This window comes from Nuphar pumila, chromosome 14 (genome assembly GCF_984573655.1).
Source record: "Nuphar pumila chromosome 14, dmNupPumi1.hap1.1, whole genome shotgun sequence".
In the NCBI taxonomy this organism is placed as follows: Eukaryota; Viridiplantae; Streptophyta; class Magnoliopsida; order Nymphaeales; family Nymphaeaceae; genus Nuphar; species Nuphar pumila.
Window position 1 is genome coordinate 3,466,778 of NC_143262.1, and position 17,418 is coordinate 3,484,195.

The window sequence follows — 17,418 nt, forward strand, 5'->3', positions numbered from 1 at the left end:
GTCTGCTTAACCCCAGCTTGCCTTTAAAAAAACAAAACTATGCTTATCAGAAAAAAAAAACGTATTGCTAAACTATAAGGGCACGAAACCAGCAGCCAGACCATCAGATGTACCTATATATATATTAAGCATTTTAGTTAGGTTTATCTGTCATGAGAACAAGTCAACCATTAAAAAAAACAAATAAAAACTTCAACGTCCAAACTATTACCGCAGGAACAGCCACCCCTGTAAACGCGTTCAATATATGCATGAAATTTAGGAGCCTAAAACAAGAAGGCAAGTTCAATGGGAAATCCTGATTCCAAATCAAGTACGACAGCCCATCCACCACCACCACCACCTCCTCCTCCTCCAGACCATCAGTACCCATCTGCTCCTTCCTTGCCAGAAGATCTACAGCAAAATATCCCCAATCATTATCTTCCAGCAGCACCTTACCCTCCACAACAATATCCCTACCAGCACCATGCAGCAGGAATACCTAGCCCTGGCCCTGCACCCCACACCACCTACGATGCGCCACCTCAGTTTTATCCCACCACACCAGCGCCAACTTACCCTGTTCAGCCTGGGAGCCACCAGCCGGGTGGTCCAACGCCCTACCAATATGGGCAACCAGCGGAGGGCTACCCTTGCCAGCAGCAGCCAAACGTCCTACGAACCCCAATACAAAGTGTTGGCACAGGGGGCTGGACAACCGACCTCTTTGGTTGCATGGAAGATCCTTTCAATGGTGAGTCCGGTTCCACTCATCCCCAATGTCATTCCCACATCTTCATACCCCTCTTAAATCTTATGATGCAAAGTGTTTTTATCAAATCTGACCTTATAGATGGATTCAACATCGTCGATTGAATAAGAATCGACCCTTTGTACGTTGAATAATTACTGATGGGGTCTGCAACCTCAGCTTGCCTTTCAGAAAAAAAAAATGACCCTTGGATGGTACTTTTTCCATGAAAGAGGGGTATGAAGATAGGGATAACATAAGGGATAAATGGAACCCATTTGTAGAATGGTACCAATCTTTATGGGTTTCTTGTAAGTAACATGCATCGAGTAATAAAATCGGTTGGACTCATCCCCTATGTCATGCCTATCTTTATACCCCTTAGGATTTCATTGATGCAAGTTGTTTTGTTCAAATCAAACTCCACATATGTCATCTACATCATTCATTTAGTGAAGATCGCCATTTAAATCACCAAAATCTGATTTGTGTTCTGGATTTTTTGGTGATCCAATAGTTTTGTTCTTTTAATGCTGATCAACGATTCTTGCAGACACGTTAAATGGTTGTAAATTGACAAACTCTTCTCAATCAAGATGCCGTCCATTTCAATCCCAACGTATTTACAAGAAAAGCTCTTAAACTTATCTATAACTTAGGCTCTAAATGATATGGCGCTTTTTGTGCAGCTATAGTAACTGCTTTTCTTCCATGCGTGACATTCGGTCAAGTTGCAGAGATAATAGATGCTGGCCAGACATGTAAGTTTCCAAAGTTTTGAAACCTATGTTCTTCTCTGTTGTACAAAATCGCATAGAAAATTGTTGTGCCATGGCCAAGGCCTAGTGGAAAAGGTACAGATTATTTTATTTATTTTGGTTGATGATAAGGAACCCTGGCCGAAGCAAGGAAAACCCCGGGTGGGACCCCACGACCACCTACCTTATGTGATCCACCTCTAAAAGCTACGGACACACCCCTGCACCAGCAGGATTTGATCCGGTTCCTTCATCTCATCACCCTCACAACCACCCCGCTATTGTATGACAGTTTCGAACGCCTGAATGGTCCAGACAAGTTATAAAGCATGCTTCTCAAAATGTGGCCTCCCATGTTCTAACTCTGTTCCTGATTTTGAACGGAATATTGTACATATATATTCGATAGATCTTCTTGACAAAGTGATGTAGGTTGCCATTTTCGCTGGCACCACAATTACTAGGTGTTTTAATTAATCAGCATTCCTCCTCATATGAAATTAATTTGTTTCATTTCAAAACTGTGCAGCATGTTGCACGCAAGCAATCTTGTATTCGGTAATCGCCTATATCATTGCCATCCCGTTCATCTTGTCATGCACCTACAGAGCAAGGCTGCGAGCCCAATATAATCTCATGGAAACTCCTCTCCCTGATTGGTTAACCCACTGCTTGTGTGAGCCCTGCGCCCTCTGCCAAGAGTACAGGGAGCTTAAAAATAGAGGCTTCGACCCAGAAATTGGTGAGTATGTACTTGATTTCTCTCTGCCTTTGGTACGAGTCACGCTTATGCAAGAAACAAGATTCGGTGTTGGTGCATATAAAACAGCATACACCGTAAACCATCCACGTCCAGATGGGTGAGCATGGCGTTGAGGCCAAGAAACAGAGTGACCCAGAGCAGATCAGGTGATCCCATTAAAAAAGATTACTTCCCCACCTAGATGTGCTCCATAAAAATTTGTGATGCTGTTCAATTTCTAGATGAATGGCATCAAAGGCTGGAAAATAGGCTGCTAAGATCCTTAAATATGAAGATCTTGGTAGCTTTTTGGGTGTCCTTTATCTTGAAGACGAATGGCATCCGAGGTGCCTGTCGTACCTTGGACAGTTTTTCTCTTCAAAGTTTCTAATTCTTGATCATGTGTTTGTGCAGGATGGCAAGGTAATGTGAATTTATATCTACCACGTGGGCCCATGATTCCGCCAACATACCAGACCATGCATTGAGGAAAACTCAATCTGCTTACTATCTTTTTTGTCTTCTCGACTCTTCTATTGTGCCATGATTTGTCATCGATATTAAAATTACAGGTTAGCTTTAGGGCATAAAAAAGCATGGGGAAAGCGTGATTCCCCTGACTTCTCAACTCACTTATCTCTTCTCATTTGTTTCTCCTTGGTTTCCTACTTGCTCCTCCACTCTCCCCCAATTTCTCCCATGCTTCTCTTTTGTTTTTTGTGTTTTTTATGTTAATATATATATATTTTTTCACTTTTCACTTGCTTCTCTCTCGCTTCTATGCTTCTGCTTCATGCATCACATCCCATATTATTTTCGTTTCCTGGTAACTATGATTTAGACCAATGAACCCTTGTTATAATTGGTTTACTCCTTAGAAACGAAGACTACTTGTCATATTATTTCATCCTGTGAATCGGCATATATATATTATTTCAAAGAAAACTTGATGAGCTTTCTGCAGAAATGCACAAAAATGTTCCATGGGATCCACCATGACAACACAAACATGTGGAAATTAAGCTGACAACATAGTTACCCCAAGCGGCCTTTGCAGGTGCCTAAAATTTGAGCTATGTTGAAAGCAACCTTTCAAGCTATCACTATCAATACATATTCCACTTGTCCCCAGTTTTTCCATTTTTTTTTTTACACAGAGAACCCGCACCCCAAGATCGAAGACTTGAAGTGCTCCCTCAATCCCTGTGCGGACGGGAGCTTCCACGTCAGGGTAGGGAGAAACCTTACTATATATCCACAAGCACAAGCTTAAGACTGGGCGACCTCATCATGGGATCCTCGCTACGTATTACGTATAGGTTCATACCAAATTTCTACCCTGGAATAAACTCTTTACGCTGGATTTGGATAGACCCCTTCATGCCTTCAGTATTTTCCTTAACACGTGATTAGATTGTACATCTTGCATGGAATAGAAACCGTGCGGTTTGCAACATCTCAATACTAAGGAGTAGGAAAACGGATCCCATCATTTGAAATAGGACGAGTTCTATCATACATTCAATCCTAGTCATTGGATGGCTAGGATTGAATGTATGATAGAACCCATCATATTTCAATTGATGGGATCGGTGTTCACTTCTTTAAGCAAAAATAGGCTGTTTGTGGCTCGGTTCACCAGATATACCAACCGATCAAGAATAAATTCATAATGAGCCAAGTCATGGGACATTTGATTTGTTTACCAGTCTTATGAACACCCATGGGTTTTCCCCTTTGTGGTCTTCTACTGTTTGCATAGAAGTAAGCTTTTATCCAACCTATATATAGGCATAAAAACTTGATATTAATGTCTAATAATTTAGCGTTATAACTCACCAAGGATCACGATGGCATCTTCTATTCAATATTAAGTATTTGGGCATAACGCTAAATTATTAGACATTAATATCAAGTTTTTATGCCTATATATGCACAATAAAAAAAATCAAGTATCTTTTTAGGCTTCGGAATCGTGTCAGCCCCGCATGACATATGCAGGAAAAAAAATTGCCTACACTTCCCACCTTTTGTGATATTTTCTCCTCAAAAAGTGGGGAGAAGAAAAAGTTGGACGGGAAGGGGGGTAGGGCTCCAACTTTTTTCTCCTCTAATCATTTTTGCCTACTGATATTTTTAATTGTACAATTAAACATGACTATAAAAGAAAGAGGAACTATCCATCATATTTTTAATAATTTTTGTTAAAACTTAATAATAATATTAAGTGTTTTTTATATTATTAAAATTAAATTTTATATATTAAAAAGTGCCAATGTTTGTGTCGGTGTGTTCGAGCATGTCACTAGGGTCGCATACCTAAAATGGCATCTCCCTATCACATATATTAGAAAAGAAAAAGCATGTGACCTTGTGTCCTATTAATATTAATCAAAATCAAGTATTTTTGTAATGCAATTGTGTGACATGGGCTCTATGCTAATATTGCAAAATGCAGTTTCACTAGGTTTTGTTCAGGTATGGGAAGTTGGAGTAAGTTTATAGATTTTGGAAACTAAACACCCTTAATTTTTGTAAGTGGCAAAGTTCTACTAGTAGAGGCAGTAGTATTTTCCCATGGCTTTTCTAGTTAATGGAGAGGAGGAAATGTTATAATTGTGTCCTCAATACCCTTAAGCCCTTTTTCAATACTTCCTCCCAAATAACCATTGTCAGAGTTGTATGACCATACTCTAACCCAGTTTCTCAATTCTTACCACAGCCATGAGCTCTTAAACAATTTTTTCTTTTTCCCTAACATAGATAAGTTGATTTAACATTGATAGGCCTCCAGTTGGTAAAACCCTTGAGGTCCTCCCTACCCACCAAAGAGCACATCTATCTTTGGCCTTGCAGGGGCGCCCTCCTAAGGATCTCGAACTTATGACATACCATCAAGTAGCATCAAAGATAAGACTGTCAAGAGGTCGGACCCATCAATGTGTACCCAAAATCCACCCAAATAAATAGTTTAATTTGGCCTTTCAAGTTTTGTCATGTCAAGAAAATGAAATCTCAATCTCTGATCCATATAATTTAAATTTAAGGAGCTTATAAAACACTTATGTCAAGCTGGGTTAGGTCAGATATCTGACAAAAATGATAACCCAAACTTGATCTGCATATTTCTTAAAAAAAAATGTCGCATGCATGTTACTAAAATCAAGTTCGATGGGGACAACCTGAATAATAATTGGTTTGACATTTTTTATGCCCGTACTTCAGATAACTCTCAGCATAAGGATTATTTTGAGATTCCAAAACACACTTATCATCAGCTCCCTCACATGTTACTTCCATTTTTGTGAAAAGTTTTCTCAGTCATAGTTAGTGCCTCTCGCTCTGTCTCTCTCACACACATGCACACACACAAAAAAAATGCAAATCAGTTAGATATAGGATTTACCAAATATAACCAAATCAAAACATTATTCAACATAATTGGAACTTAAATTTGGTGTTGAATTAAATATACCCATTTAAACACATCTTGTGTGTGAATGTGATATGTTTAAATCTCATGTTAAACCATAACAAAAAGTCATTAAAATCACTCATTTTTAGAACTGGCTCTAAAAACAAATGCAATTTAAAGAAAAAGTCTAATCCAACATTTTATTATATAAAACAAGGTTGACAAATTGGATGTATTTCATTAGATTCTAACATGATCCATCCTAAAAAAATAAGAGAAATGAGAAAAGTTGTTGTTGAATGTTGCTTAAGATGGACATTCCTGAGGAAAGATTCACGGCTGAGCAAAAAAAACCATTGGTACTCTCATCCCTAATGAAGTAGTTGTCAATAGGAAGGTCAAGATCACCCACATCAAAATGGAAAGTCATATATGGAACAAGGTATGATACATGATGCGACGGTGCCATCCGGCAAAGATCAAGCCCAATCAATGAGCTGCCCATAACTGGTGGATCTACGAGCTTGATAAATGTCATCTTTACTTTCCTATCACAAGCAAAACAATTTGGTCAGCCATTACAACCCAACCTTGTCCCATCTGGGTGATCGAGCACCAAAGCTAAGTTATAAGCTTATCAACCTGTTGGTTTGTTGACAAGCAATTTTTTGGTTTTTTATGTGAAAACCTTGGAAGATATTGACATATATTAAAATATTAAAAAATGTAACAGAATCATTAAAAATATAAATAACATAAAAACACTATTCTCAAGAAAATAAAAACATAAAAAAATACTTGAAGCTCTATAACATGTTTATATCATGATAAAAAAGTGATATCTTTAAAATAATAATATTTTAAAATATAATATTCTTGTTGGTATTATATCAATATTTGAAAATATTGCACTATAAAATTGTGATACTTTCATGGTGTGAGTGGCATAGTCAAGGAGTAATCTAAAAAAAAAATAATGAAAGAGAACAAAGCTTTGCACCTATATGCAACCATTTTTAAATGTGTAACGGTTGTTTCCGAGTCAAGAACGAGCCGTTCCATCCAAATTCAATCTAAAAATAAAACTTGGATTCGATAGATGCATATTTTTGACACTAATGCCCCTCAAATTTAGATAATAAAACCATGGCTTCACATCTAACTCTTATTTGTGGTGGTGGTGGTGATGTTACTCACTTGTAGGTATCCTTAGCTTTTATGATTGTTTCTTTTATAAGGGAACAAACTAAAAATGTTGATGAACATTCTCTCTTTCTACAATTGTGCCTATAAGATTGAAGAAGGTAACAGCTAGAGAGAGAGAGCTGAATAATCCTCTTCTTCTCTCTACTTTTTGAACCACTTTAGGAACCCAGAATCGATTCCGCACCACTCTAAATCCAAAAATGGGTGATTCAAATGGGTACCCAACAACTAGTATCAGAGGGAGCGAACTCCCAAGAGCTCAAACCCACCACTTGAATCCCGCAATTGATGTTAGAGCTTCGAGTTCCAACATGTCGTATGAGCATGTCATGCAGGCCCAATTGGAGGAGTCCAATTTGGATGTCATGCACCCCAATCAGCCAAGATGTTAACTGCTAACTATTGTGTGATTTGAATGGTTGAACCTATAACCCTTAGCTACGATACTGCAACCCAATCATCCAACCATCTCATTTAATCACTACTTAATCTTAGCTTATATATCTATTTTCTATAGCATACTTAGCAATGATCAGATGTTGGATTGAGCATCTTTCTAGATTGACAAAAATTCAACATTTCATACCCACTCCCCCAATTACCGACCGCACATTGGACGGTTGGTAAAACCTTTGAGTCTCTCATACCCACTGGGGAGCACACCCAGCTTCGACCTTACATCAAAGGATGCCACCCGTGGGTTTCAAACTTGTGACATCACATCAACTTGGTGACACTCACAAGTCGCCCAATCAGATGAGCGGAGCCCTTGTGGACATTGTACTATTTTTTTATATTTAGATTTTCGTATTATTTATAATAGTTAATAAACTTCTCACTTGTGAGCACATAATCTTCTTAATGAATAGTTGATTATAGTAATTTACATATATTTTTTATTAGTGGGTAATTAGGTCTAGAATACCAATCATATCAAGACTTTAGCTGAAACCTAAACCCATTAAGATCCGAATCAATCATACCTAAACCTGTTAACCCATATGGGTCTATTGTTTTAGTCATACCCGGAACCAAACTTGACCAAAATCGAAACGGGTCTATTAAAGATACCACCCGAACGTGTTAACCCATATGTGTACACGTACACAATTTATAGCTGCACCCAAACTTGAAGTTGAAACTGAATTAGTTTGAAGCATGTTTGGGTCGTACTTTAAATAACCCTTAATGTGATTTCCAGCACTGCCCTTATTTTCTCATGTTTGCCTGCACGTGAGAAATGAGGCAAATAATTGTTCTTCTCACATGATTGTCAGAGAACAGTAAATTGACAAAAGCTACCTATTTATCCAAATAAAAAGGAAAGTGAAGGACTTATCCAAGTAAAATGGTAGGTCAACCTAAGGGCTAAGGTGAACTTAAGTTGATGAGAGTCAAGGAAGTTGAAAGATCTTGGGGTCAAGAATCAATGCGGGGTCATGAATCAAGGAACTGAAGATATATTAAAGATATAGTAACGTGAATCAAAGATCTGGTGATGTGTCTGATGATGCTTTGAAATTTTATCCTTTGTAAATATTGTTGTAATGTTTTTATTTTAACCTTTTCCTTTTTTGTTGGAGATGGTTTTCTTTTTTCTGATGACAAAGAAAAACCCTCACCAAGAACAAGGTCACTTAATGTGCCTGCCTCCCTTTGAGATAAAACTTCAGGGTGAGGACACCGAACTTTACATGCCCTAATTAACCATGATAAAGCAACCATAGCCCCCATGTGCCAATGGGAATGATCCTGTGCCATCAGCTTGACACAAACCCCCCTAACCACATGAAAAATGTCACACATACAACTTTTCAACTTCAAGTCTGCACCACATGCGGCCTAGACTCCTTGAACCCAAGGGAAGCTAGCAGCCTTTGCTTCATGTCTAAGGGACTTGCCTGCAAGACTCCACCTTGCTACCTTGCTGGCTTACCATTGCGTTGATCGGCCTAAGGCCCATACACTCGCTTGCACACACTTTGCCAAACGGCTTGATGCCTTCTTTGTTTTACTTAAGCTTTGCACAGGACAGATACAAGATGCTTATACCCTGTCCACGCAGGGACTTATATACATATTCTACGTCCACTTTAACCCACAATGCATCCTTTCACTTAGAAAGGAATGCACCTGTTCATGCACAGGCATAGGGTCATGCCCTTTGAAGGGTCACACCCCTTCAAGGGTCGCCCTCTTCATTCACAGGCACATGGGTGAACCACTTCAAGAGTCCAGCTCCTTCAAAGATCGTGACTCTTCACGCACAAGGGGTCCATCATCAGTGCATCATTCTTGCCAAGTCTAAAGGATCTCTTCCACAGGCATCAGTCAGCCCAGCACCTAAGTGTGGGGCTGCAATGCCACACCATGCTGCACGGCTCTTCCAGCACACTTACAAGTTGGAGTCTTAGAGTTAGAGGTAACCACCACATCAGTCTTTCTGTTGTAGTTGGAGATGTTAACTCTTCCTGTCATCATGGGATGATAACCTCCTTTTGTATCTTTATATTCTTGTATTTATTTCACAATTAATTCAATTGGGATATAGAATTTTACCTAACTTTAACAAATGATTCTCTTTTAGGGCCAAGCAAACCTATCCTAAAAGGCATGTGTCTTTTAGGTTCTACAGTTATAAACTTATATATTTTGCAGAATAAGCTGACTCAGAAAAATGCATAGGAACTAAGATAAAGCACATTTTTTCTGATATCCCTATCATAATAGGGATGTTAATGAATCAAATTTTATCCTATATCCAACAGAATTCAATGCCATTTAGTTGCATTTGATGGTTTTGATTTTTTGTTACCAAATTCGACTAACATTCGAATTTGACAGATATCCGAATACATGTAAAAAAGTGGATCCGGTATGAGTTTTTCACCCTCCAAGTTCAAATCAGTCTAGCCAGCATCCGATTATTCGGATGTGGTATTGGCTACATCCAACCCAAATCCTAACCGTTTATCCAATTGAAAGAACATGTGGCAGCATATATTAAGGCAAGCCTTCCCATCATGAATTCATGACCTGTTAGGCTATCATTTTCTAGCTTTGAGCATATAGGCGAATTTTAATTGGAAAATTCAGTGGCATAGGGTGTGTCCCAAAAGTCAATTTCTTCATGGGATCCACCACTCAAAGGGGGTCCCTCGAAGGGAGCTAGCCTCTGATTTGAAGAAATAAAATTAACCGATGGGTCATGTCCAGTCATTCACATTTGTCTTCGAGCTCATGTGAGGAAGGCATTATTGGGCAGGACAGCAAGTTGATATAATTGTGTTCTTTCAAAAAAAAAAAAAATATAATTGTGCCGTATCCTGCGTGATGTAACATCTAAAAAGAAGCGAGAATACAGGGCTTAATGTAAAGAACTAACGATAGCATTAGTAGAGTCTGGATCACGTTGCTGTGCTCCTTGAAGCCGAGCCACTCCAAACTTTTCTTCTTTGTATTGAGGCCAAATAACTGAGTTTCCTTGTCCTTTCATGCGTTAGGCATGGCGGCTATATTCCACTCACTTTCCTTTCACATCATCCACATTGCTGTTCTTGCCGACTAGAGCAGTAGCTTCAACCAAGCACTCCATTATTAGATGGTGTCGTGTTTGGACGTCCTTTGAAATGCAACAAAGCTCATGTTCTCCAACAATGATACTGGTAGAGGAAACTTTGAAGTTCAAGAACTTGGGCATTCTTTACATGAAGCCGAAACACACCCTTGGTCAGCAATCCTAATCGGGCAATTGCCTTGAAATTGTTTGCAGACATATTCTCTCTTATAATGACTCATTTTCATAGGACGTGGTTACCACCATTATATATCGTCAAGAAGCCTCCTTTATCCAGGCTTGGGACTGGGCACTAGTAGGGTCAAAACCATCCTCATGGCAGAGAGACGTACTCATTATTAAATTAGAAACCATTCATCCTTATGTATTGTATTGTTCAGCTGCATATGCGAAGCATGCCCTTAGATTTTAGTCAAACAGCATTTATTTTACTGTTCTGATGTGGATGGTGTGATATCTCGTCACTACCCACCACTCCTGTCACCTGTTCCAGCATACAGATTTCTGTTATGCTGTCACAGTAAGATCATGCTGTAATTCTTTCAATTTTATGAATACATACATATTCTTCTTTCAAATAAAAAAGAAACATCCTCTTAGATTTTAGTCTAACAGAAAAATGAAGGATGACAATGAATTTCACGTGTAAACTAAAACCTTTTAACCTCATTGATTGGGAACTAAAGATGGCTGATACCAGAATATGATGAACCTAAAGAATAAAAAACTAAACATAAATGATCAAGGAAACAACTGTGCTGCCACTCATTGGATTCCAGCTCACGCAAAACTAAAGTTGTGTAGGGCTGCTTAGCCTCACTTTGATCAAACTGAGCTGCTAGGCACTGCATCAAATATTCAAACACCACCGTGTGGACAATTGTAACCAACCCTTCGTTCCAACCCAGTTTGACCCCAAAATTGTTCCCATATATCTTCCTCTCTATCCCAAGTCAACTGCCAAGATTTCTAAACTCTAAATCATTACCATGGTGATGCTTGAGTCTATATATGCTTGTAGTGATTATAAACAAATTTTTTTTTGATAGGCAAGCTGGGGTTAGGCATTCCCCCACCAGTTATACAACCATACCATTGGGATTTGAACTTGCAACGTCCCAACACAAGTTGACGTGCACTCACTGCTCCCACGAGACAACCGGGCCTATAAACATATAAACTTGTTTGAGCTTAGAACCACAAAGTGGTGGAAGAAATGGGGCGTCCCCAAGCTGATCCAAATGCAGCATCACCTGAGCCCTCTCAAGTCCCTCAGTACCCACCAGAAAATCCAGTGCAAGGCTATCAGCAGCAAAGGAGCCCAGCCCCTTACCCTCCTCAAGCTGTACCCTTCCCACCACAACCTCAGCCTCAAGCTGAACCCTTCCCACCACAACTACAGCCTCCAACTGCACCCTTCCCACCACAGCCTCACCCTCAGGTTGCAACCTTCCCCCCACAACCTCAGCCTCAGGTTGCAACTTTCCCACCAAATGCTCAACCTTATGCTAACCAACCAGCTTACAAACCTCAGCCGGTGAATTACCCGCCGGCCAGTCCGCAACAGTTCAACCAAAATGTGTCGCCGGCACATGGGTTCCCTTACCAGCAGCAGCAGTATAGGCAGGCACCAGTGGCAGTCTATGGTGCTTATGTTGGCACTACGCCCTGGACAACGGGATTATTTGATTGCTTGGATGATCCTACAAATGGTACATACTCTTTGTGCTATCATTTTTAATATGGTTTAAAAACTAAGGTCCCCATATATCTAATTCATGGTTTTGGGCCCTCCCTTGAGTGTCTCAACCCACTTGTTTTTTTATCTAAAGTTCTGAACATGGATTGACTTAGCTTGATTTTGCCAATTGTAAACAAAATAGCAGCCTTCCATAAGATGGCCATTTCAATCAAATCCCTTGGTGTCCTTACAGGATTAACAAGTAATATCTGCCTTGTGTTGTCTGACAGAAACAAGTAATATCACTAGTCACAAATATCGCTAATATTTTGACTTTTATCCCAATATTTTCAAAGGCTGATATTATACCCCAAAAGATTTTTTTGAAATTCACTTGGTTTTGAAAAATATCATGTTTTAACCCTATATTTATGCAATAAAGGAACCTTTTGCATTGTTATTTATATGATTTATGTTATATATATATATATACATATATATATGTGTGTGTGTGTGTGTGTTCTATTTATTTCCCCAAGATTTTCTTCATAAAAGGTAGAACTTTCGAAATAATCACGCAAAATTTAGTCGCCAATATTTTCGCGAGAACCAGATTTGTGACTATAAATAATACCTATGTAGATTAGCGAGAACGAGAAAATAAATAACTTTGTTCTCTGTGTTGCACTTATTTCCTTTTATTTTTTTTTTCTGCAGCTGTGATTACTACTTTCTTTCCATGTGTGACATTCGGACAAGTAGCCGAGATACTCGACAGCGGGCACAGTCGTACGTTCCGTTAGAGACTTCATGTAAAATAAGTGCCGTCTTCTTTAGGGCTAAACTGAACTAAACTATTCATTTTCGAATTTGTGCAGCCTGTGCCACCAGTGGGATCATGTATGGAGCATTAGCCTTCTTCTTAGTGCCATGCATCTTATCATGTACTTACAGAACAAAGCTGAGAGTTAAATATGATCTCATGGAGTTGCCAGCTCAAGATTTCATCACTCACTTCCTATGCGAGTGCTGTGCTCTCTGCCAAGAGTACAGAGAGCTCAGGAACAGAGGCCTTGACCCTGGAATCGGTAAGTGTTATCTGTCTATTTGTTTTCAGAAAAGTTCAAAACGAATATAATTAACAATGTTGAAAAAAAAAAGATCAAGTGGAGATTAATTTTGAGGAGTGAAGTTAGCATGTGTTTGAATGCCGTGAATCTCACCCAGAGATCCAGGGACGTGCATCAAGGCGTGGTGCTCGCGCCAGATTCTGAGCTTCCAACAAATGGAGGATCATATCTTAGATCCTCATCTTCGAAATTCGCAAAGCCACATAAATCCTTAGATTTTTAGTCCAATTGAGGGGAGGGGTGGAGTGTGGGATCAGATATACAAGATCTCAAATGCATAGTAGGACATTCCTATTATAACAAGTTCAAAAGGATGTCCTGCCCATCCAACAAGTAAATACCCATGGATTTTCTGTTTGCTTATTGGCTTCATATGATTCAGAAAACATTAGTTTTCTCAAAGGCCTCATCCTCGTATCTCTTGGTGAGAGCTTTGGATCTGAGATCCGAGGCTCTCATATGCACCCTTAGTGACAGATACCCAGTAATTTGATGTTTGCTTACTGGCTTCTTATAATTCAGAAAGCACTATTTTTCTCAAAACCTTTCTCGTGTCTCTAGGTGAGATCTTTGGATCTGAGAGTGCATCCGCTGAAAGCAAATTAGTGGACCTCTGTTGATTTTGGGGCTCCCTTTCCGCGATGAAAGAGATCCTCGTGTTTGCATCGCCGTGGGGTGGCCTGCTGAAACAGAAATGCATCATATCTTCTGCATTTCTGCAGAGAGCTGAGGCTTTCTGCGGCACACAAACATGCCCATAGTGACTTTACAAGAAGCATCAAGCAGCCATCAAGACTTGTTAATTTTTCAAACTCATAGCTGGGTCAAGATATCATTTTCCTCAAATGAAAAAAAGATATCAAAGTGCGCACTGTTTGACTATTTTTTGCAGGAACCATGTGATTCAAATTCATCCAGTAGTTTGCACTAGGGGTATCAACAGATCGGGTATGACCCCATCCCGACCTGTACAGGATCCTATAGGGTCAGGGTTTGGTTACAACGAAGGGGGTTCGATTAACTATCCGGGTTGGACTCATGAGGTCCGATTATTAAATGGGTCGGTATGGTTTATGAAATTTTATACCAAACTCGGGTGTTTCGATTAAGATCCACAAATTTTCAATGTAAAAAACTTAAAAGATATTATTCTTGTGAAAAATCTGTTCAGACTCAAATCCGGATCTGATACCCACATTACTTAGTTCGATCCGGGTTTGGACCCGCTCAATCTAGCCGAGTTCCAATTACCCCTAGTTTGCACATCCTACATGATGAAGGAGCAGTTGGTTCCCCTTTTTACTAATTCTAAGATATTGTACTGTTGGTGCAGGATGGCATGCCAACATGATGCTGCAAGCTCAGCAACAACAAGAAGTAGCCATGACACCCCCAATGCATCAAACCATGAACGCTTGAGCTGCAAAATTTGCAAGCACCTGGAGTTCAATGAGCGTTTCGTTTCTTCATTCGTTTCATATTTTCTTTATTAGGCTGGTTTTTTGGAATGTTTGATAATTATTTTTTAGTGTGAAAATAAGAGCCTAATGACTTGGGCTTTGGGTGGATGAATAATCATGTATGAATGCTTCTGCTACTCCTAAATCTTCACCTTGGAAATGGATTATCATGAATTAGTCGTGCAGAGAACTTTCTTGGTCTGATCAGTATATAAATAAAGGTTTTTATGAATGTCTTTCTTCCCTTTCAAGTGGGTGTGTTTGAGAGCCCTTGGAACACAAATCCAGGGTTTTCTAGTCTGACCCCATCTCCATTAGAAAAGAAAACCATGCATTTCGGCCCATTTTGGAGATCACTGACCCAAGGATACGAAATCCACCAAAATGGCCCAAATCCAGGACTTCTAGTCCAACCAGATTCCTGAATCCGGATCACGTTTAGGACACTTTGGGGATCGCACTCCCAAAGATCTTATACCATTTCTCCATGAAGGTCGGATTTGGTGTGGGTGCACGATAGATCCGATAGCAAGATGTATATCTGTGGATCTCTCAGAGTATTCAAACACACCCTAAAGGTTGTTTCCCTCCAAGCAAGTGCATTATTATTAGTGCTGGCTTTTATCACCATTCATTCTCCTCTGTTTTATTTTATTCTTTCAACTTATTAATTATGATGGCTTAGATGGGTCTCTTTATGGCGAGGGATGGATTGTATCAAACGCTAGCTTATTAATTATTATGGCTTAGGTGGGATTTTTTTTAGTGGCGAGGAATGAATCGTATAAAATGCTAACGCTAGGTGACATTGACAATGTCACTCAGCAGCCAGAAACATTTAATCTCGTCCTGGCTGGGTCCTGCTTAAACTGAGCTACAGTAGAGGGGGGCGGGGTTAATGGTTCTAGCTGCTGGGTGGCATTGCTAATGTCACCCAACGTTTCTTCTATTCAGAGAGAGAAAAATTAGGGAGCTCACACTTTAGGTGCTAAATGATACATGCTAAATGGGGTTTTTAGCCTTTTTGATGTTTTTTTCACAGTTTCAACCCCATAAATGTATCGGGCACGGTCGATTTACTAGGAATCCACACCTGGATCATGTATCTTCGATGAAAAAAACAATATTTAAAGCTTCAAAAATTTACAAAGATTTTAAACAGTTGATTTTTTTTAACCTTATAAACACCCACCCAAGTGTTGGAATCGAATGCTTAAGGAGCTGATCCCTATAAAATCAAGTATCCAGATCACATATGTACGATCATAATTTAAAAATAAAATGAAAACTGAAAAACCCAGTTAGTAACGTGTGAGCAGCTACCAATAAATATATAAATAAATAAATAAATAAATATATATATATATATATAGATAGAGAGAGAGAGAGAACATTCAACATTACCAAAATACAATATATATATATATATATATATATATATATATATATATAGAGAGAGAGAGAGAGAGAGAGAGAGAGTCCGACCATTGGCAAGAGCAAAACGTATTTTGATATTCAACAAAATGAACAGATATTCACGGCTTATCTTACTGCACAAGTAGGACAAAGGAAGTTAAGAAATGAAATTTAACTTCTATGGAGTATGGAAAACGGATATGCAACCAAAGAAAAAAAAACAAACTAAAGAATCACTTATCTCTCAACAGAAAAGGCTTTTTTTTTGAAAGGCAAGCTGGGGTTAGGCGAACTCCCACCAGAACTACAGCTGCCCCATGTGGCAGAGGGATTCGATCCTAGGCCTTCAGCTTGACACAGGACCCCTCTTACCACGTGGGATACCACCTCTGTAGCACAAAAGGCATTTTGACATCCCAAGGTTTGGTAGATCACTTGGGCACTTTTTGAAGGGTAGCCGCTTTCCATGTGTATTAAGGCCTGCACAATGAAACCAAGAATTAGGCTTCTTTGGAGCTATATATATATATATATATATATATATATATATATATATATATATATATATATATATATATATATATATATATATATATATATATATATATATATATATATATATGCCGTTGTTTATGTTAATTTTGCATCTTCTTAGTAAAAGCTGTAATTTATTTTCCCATAAATGGCTTTGAGGTTTACCACTTAAGAGCTTTATTTTCTTGAACATTGTCCATGTGGGGGACATATTATTATTCATTCCCTGGTAACTTCAATTTGATCATACAGCGTTATTATAATCTATACGAAAATTATCCAATTCTTTACGTACACTTTCAATTTATTCATCTTTTTTTTAAAGACCAATTTAGACATCTGTTAATTGCTTTTACCGCAGTATAATAAGCTCCATAAGACTTGGCATCACATGAAAGACGACCGGGCTCATGACTACAAAATTTACAATTTAGAAATCCTAGTTCATGAACTTGGTGATTTTGGCTTGGTGTTCGTAAATAGATCAAGCTGACTTGACGTATCTATGACTCCTTCGATTTTATTAAAATCCATTCAAATTAAGTGTCTCTTAAAGTCCCTAAGCATAACCAACCGGGCCGGGCTCCGCTGGTAGGAGCACCTAGTGCATGTCACCTTGTGTTGGGACGCTGCAAGTTCAAAACCCAATGGTACGGTTATATAACTGGTGGGGTCTGCGTAACCCAGCTTGCCTATCAAAAAAAAAAAACATGAGCATGTAGTGTGTGTGTCTACAACAACAACAACAACTACGCCTTCATCCCAA

General features: G+C 38.9%; 2 protein-coding genes across 2 annotated transcripts; both read left to right on the top strand.

Annotated features, from left to right (window-relative positions):
* The first annotated feature begins 288 nt into the window (after window positions 1–288).
* On the top strand, window positions 289–2,775 carry LOC149816096 (protein PLANT CADMIUM RESISTANCE 4-like). The gene is made up of 4 exons (XM_089988039.1): window positions 289–736; window positions 1,423–1,494; window positions 2,021–2,233; window positions 2,648–2,775. Exons 1-4 carry the CDS (start codon window positions 289–291, stop codon window positions 2,719–2,721), a joined length of 807 nt encoding a protein of 268 aa, XP_089844165.1. The 3' UTR covers window positions 2,722–2,775.
* An 8,777-nt stretch (window positions 2,776–11,552) lies between these two features.
* LOC149816097 (cell number regulator 7-like) lies at window positions 11,553–14,862 on the top strand. Its single transcript, XM_089987917.1, has 4 exons — window positions 11,553–12,143; window positions 12,830–12,901; window positions 12,991–13,200; window positions 14,576–14,862. The coding sequence occupies exons 1-4, from the start codon at window positions 11,648–11,650 to the stop codon at window positions 14,659–14,661; spliced, it is 864 nt and encodes a 287-aa protein (XP_089844043.1). The 5' UTR covers window positions 11,553–11,647; the 3' UTR covers window positions 14,662–14,862.
* The last annotated feature ends 2,556 nt before the right edge of the window (window positions 14,863–17,418 follow it).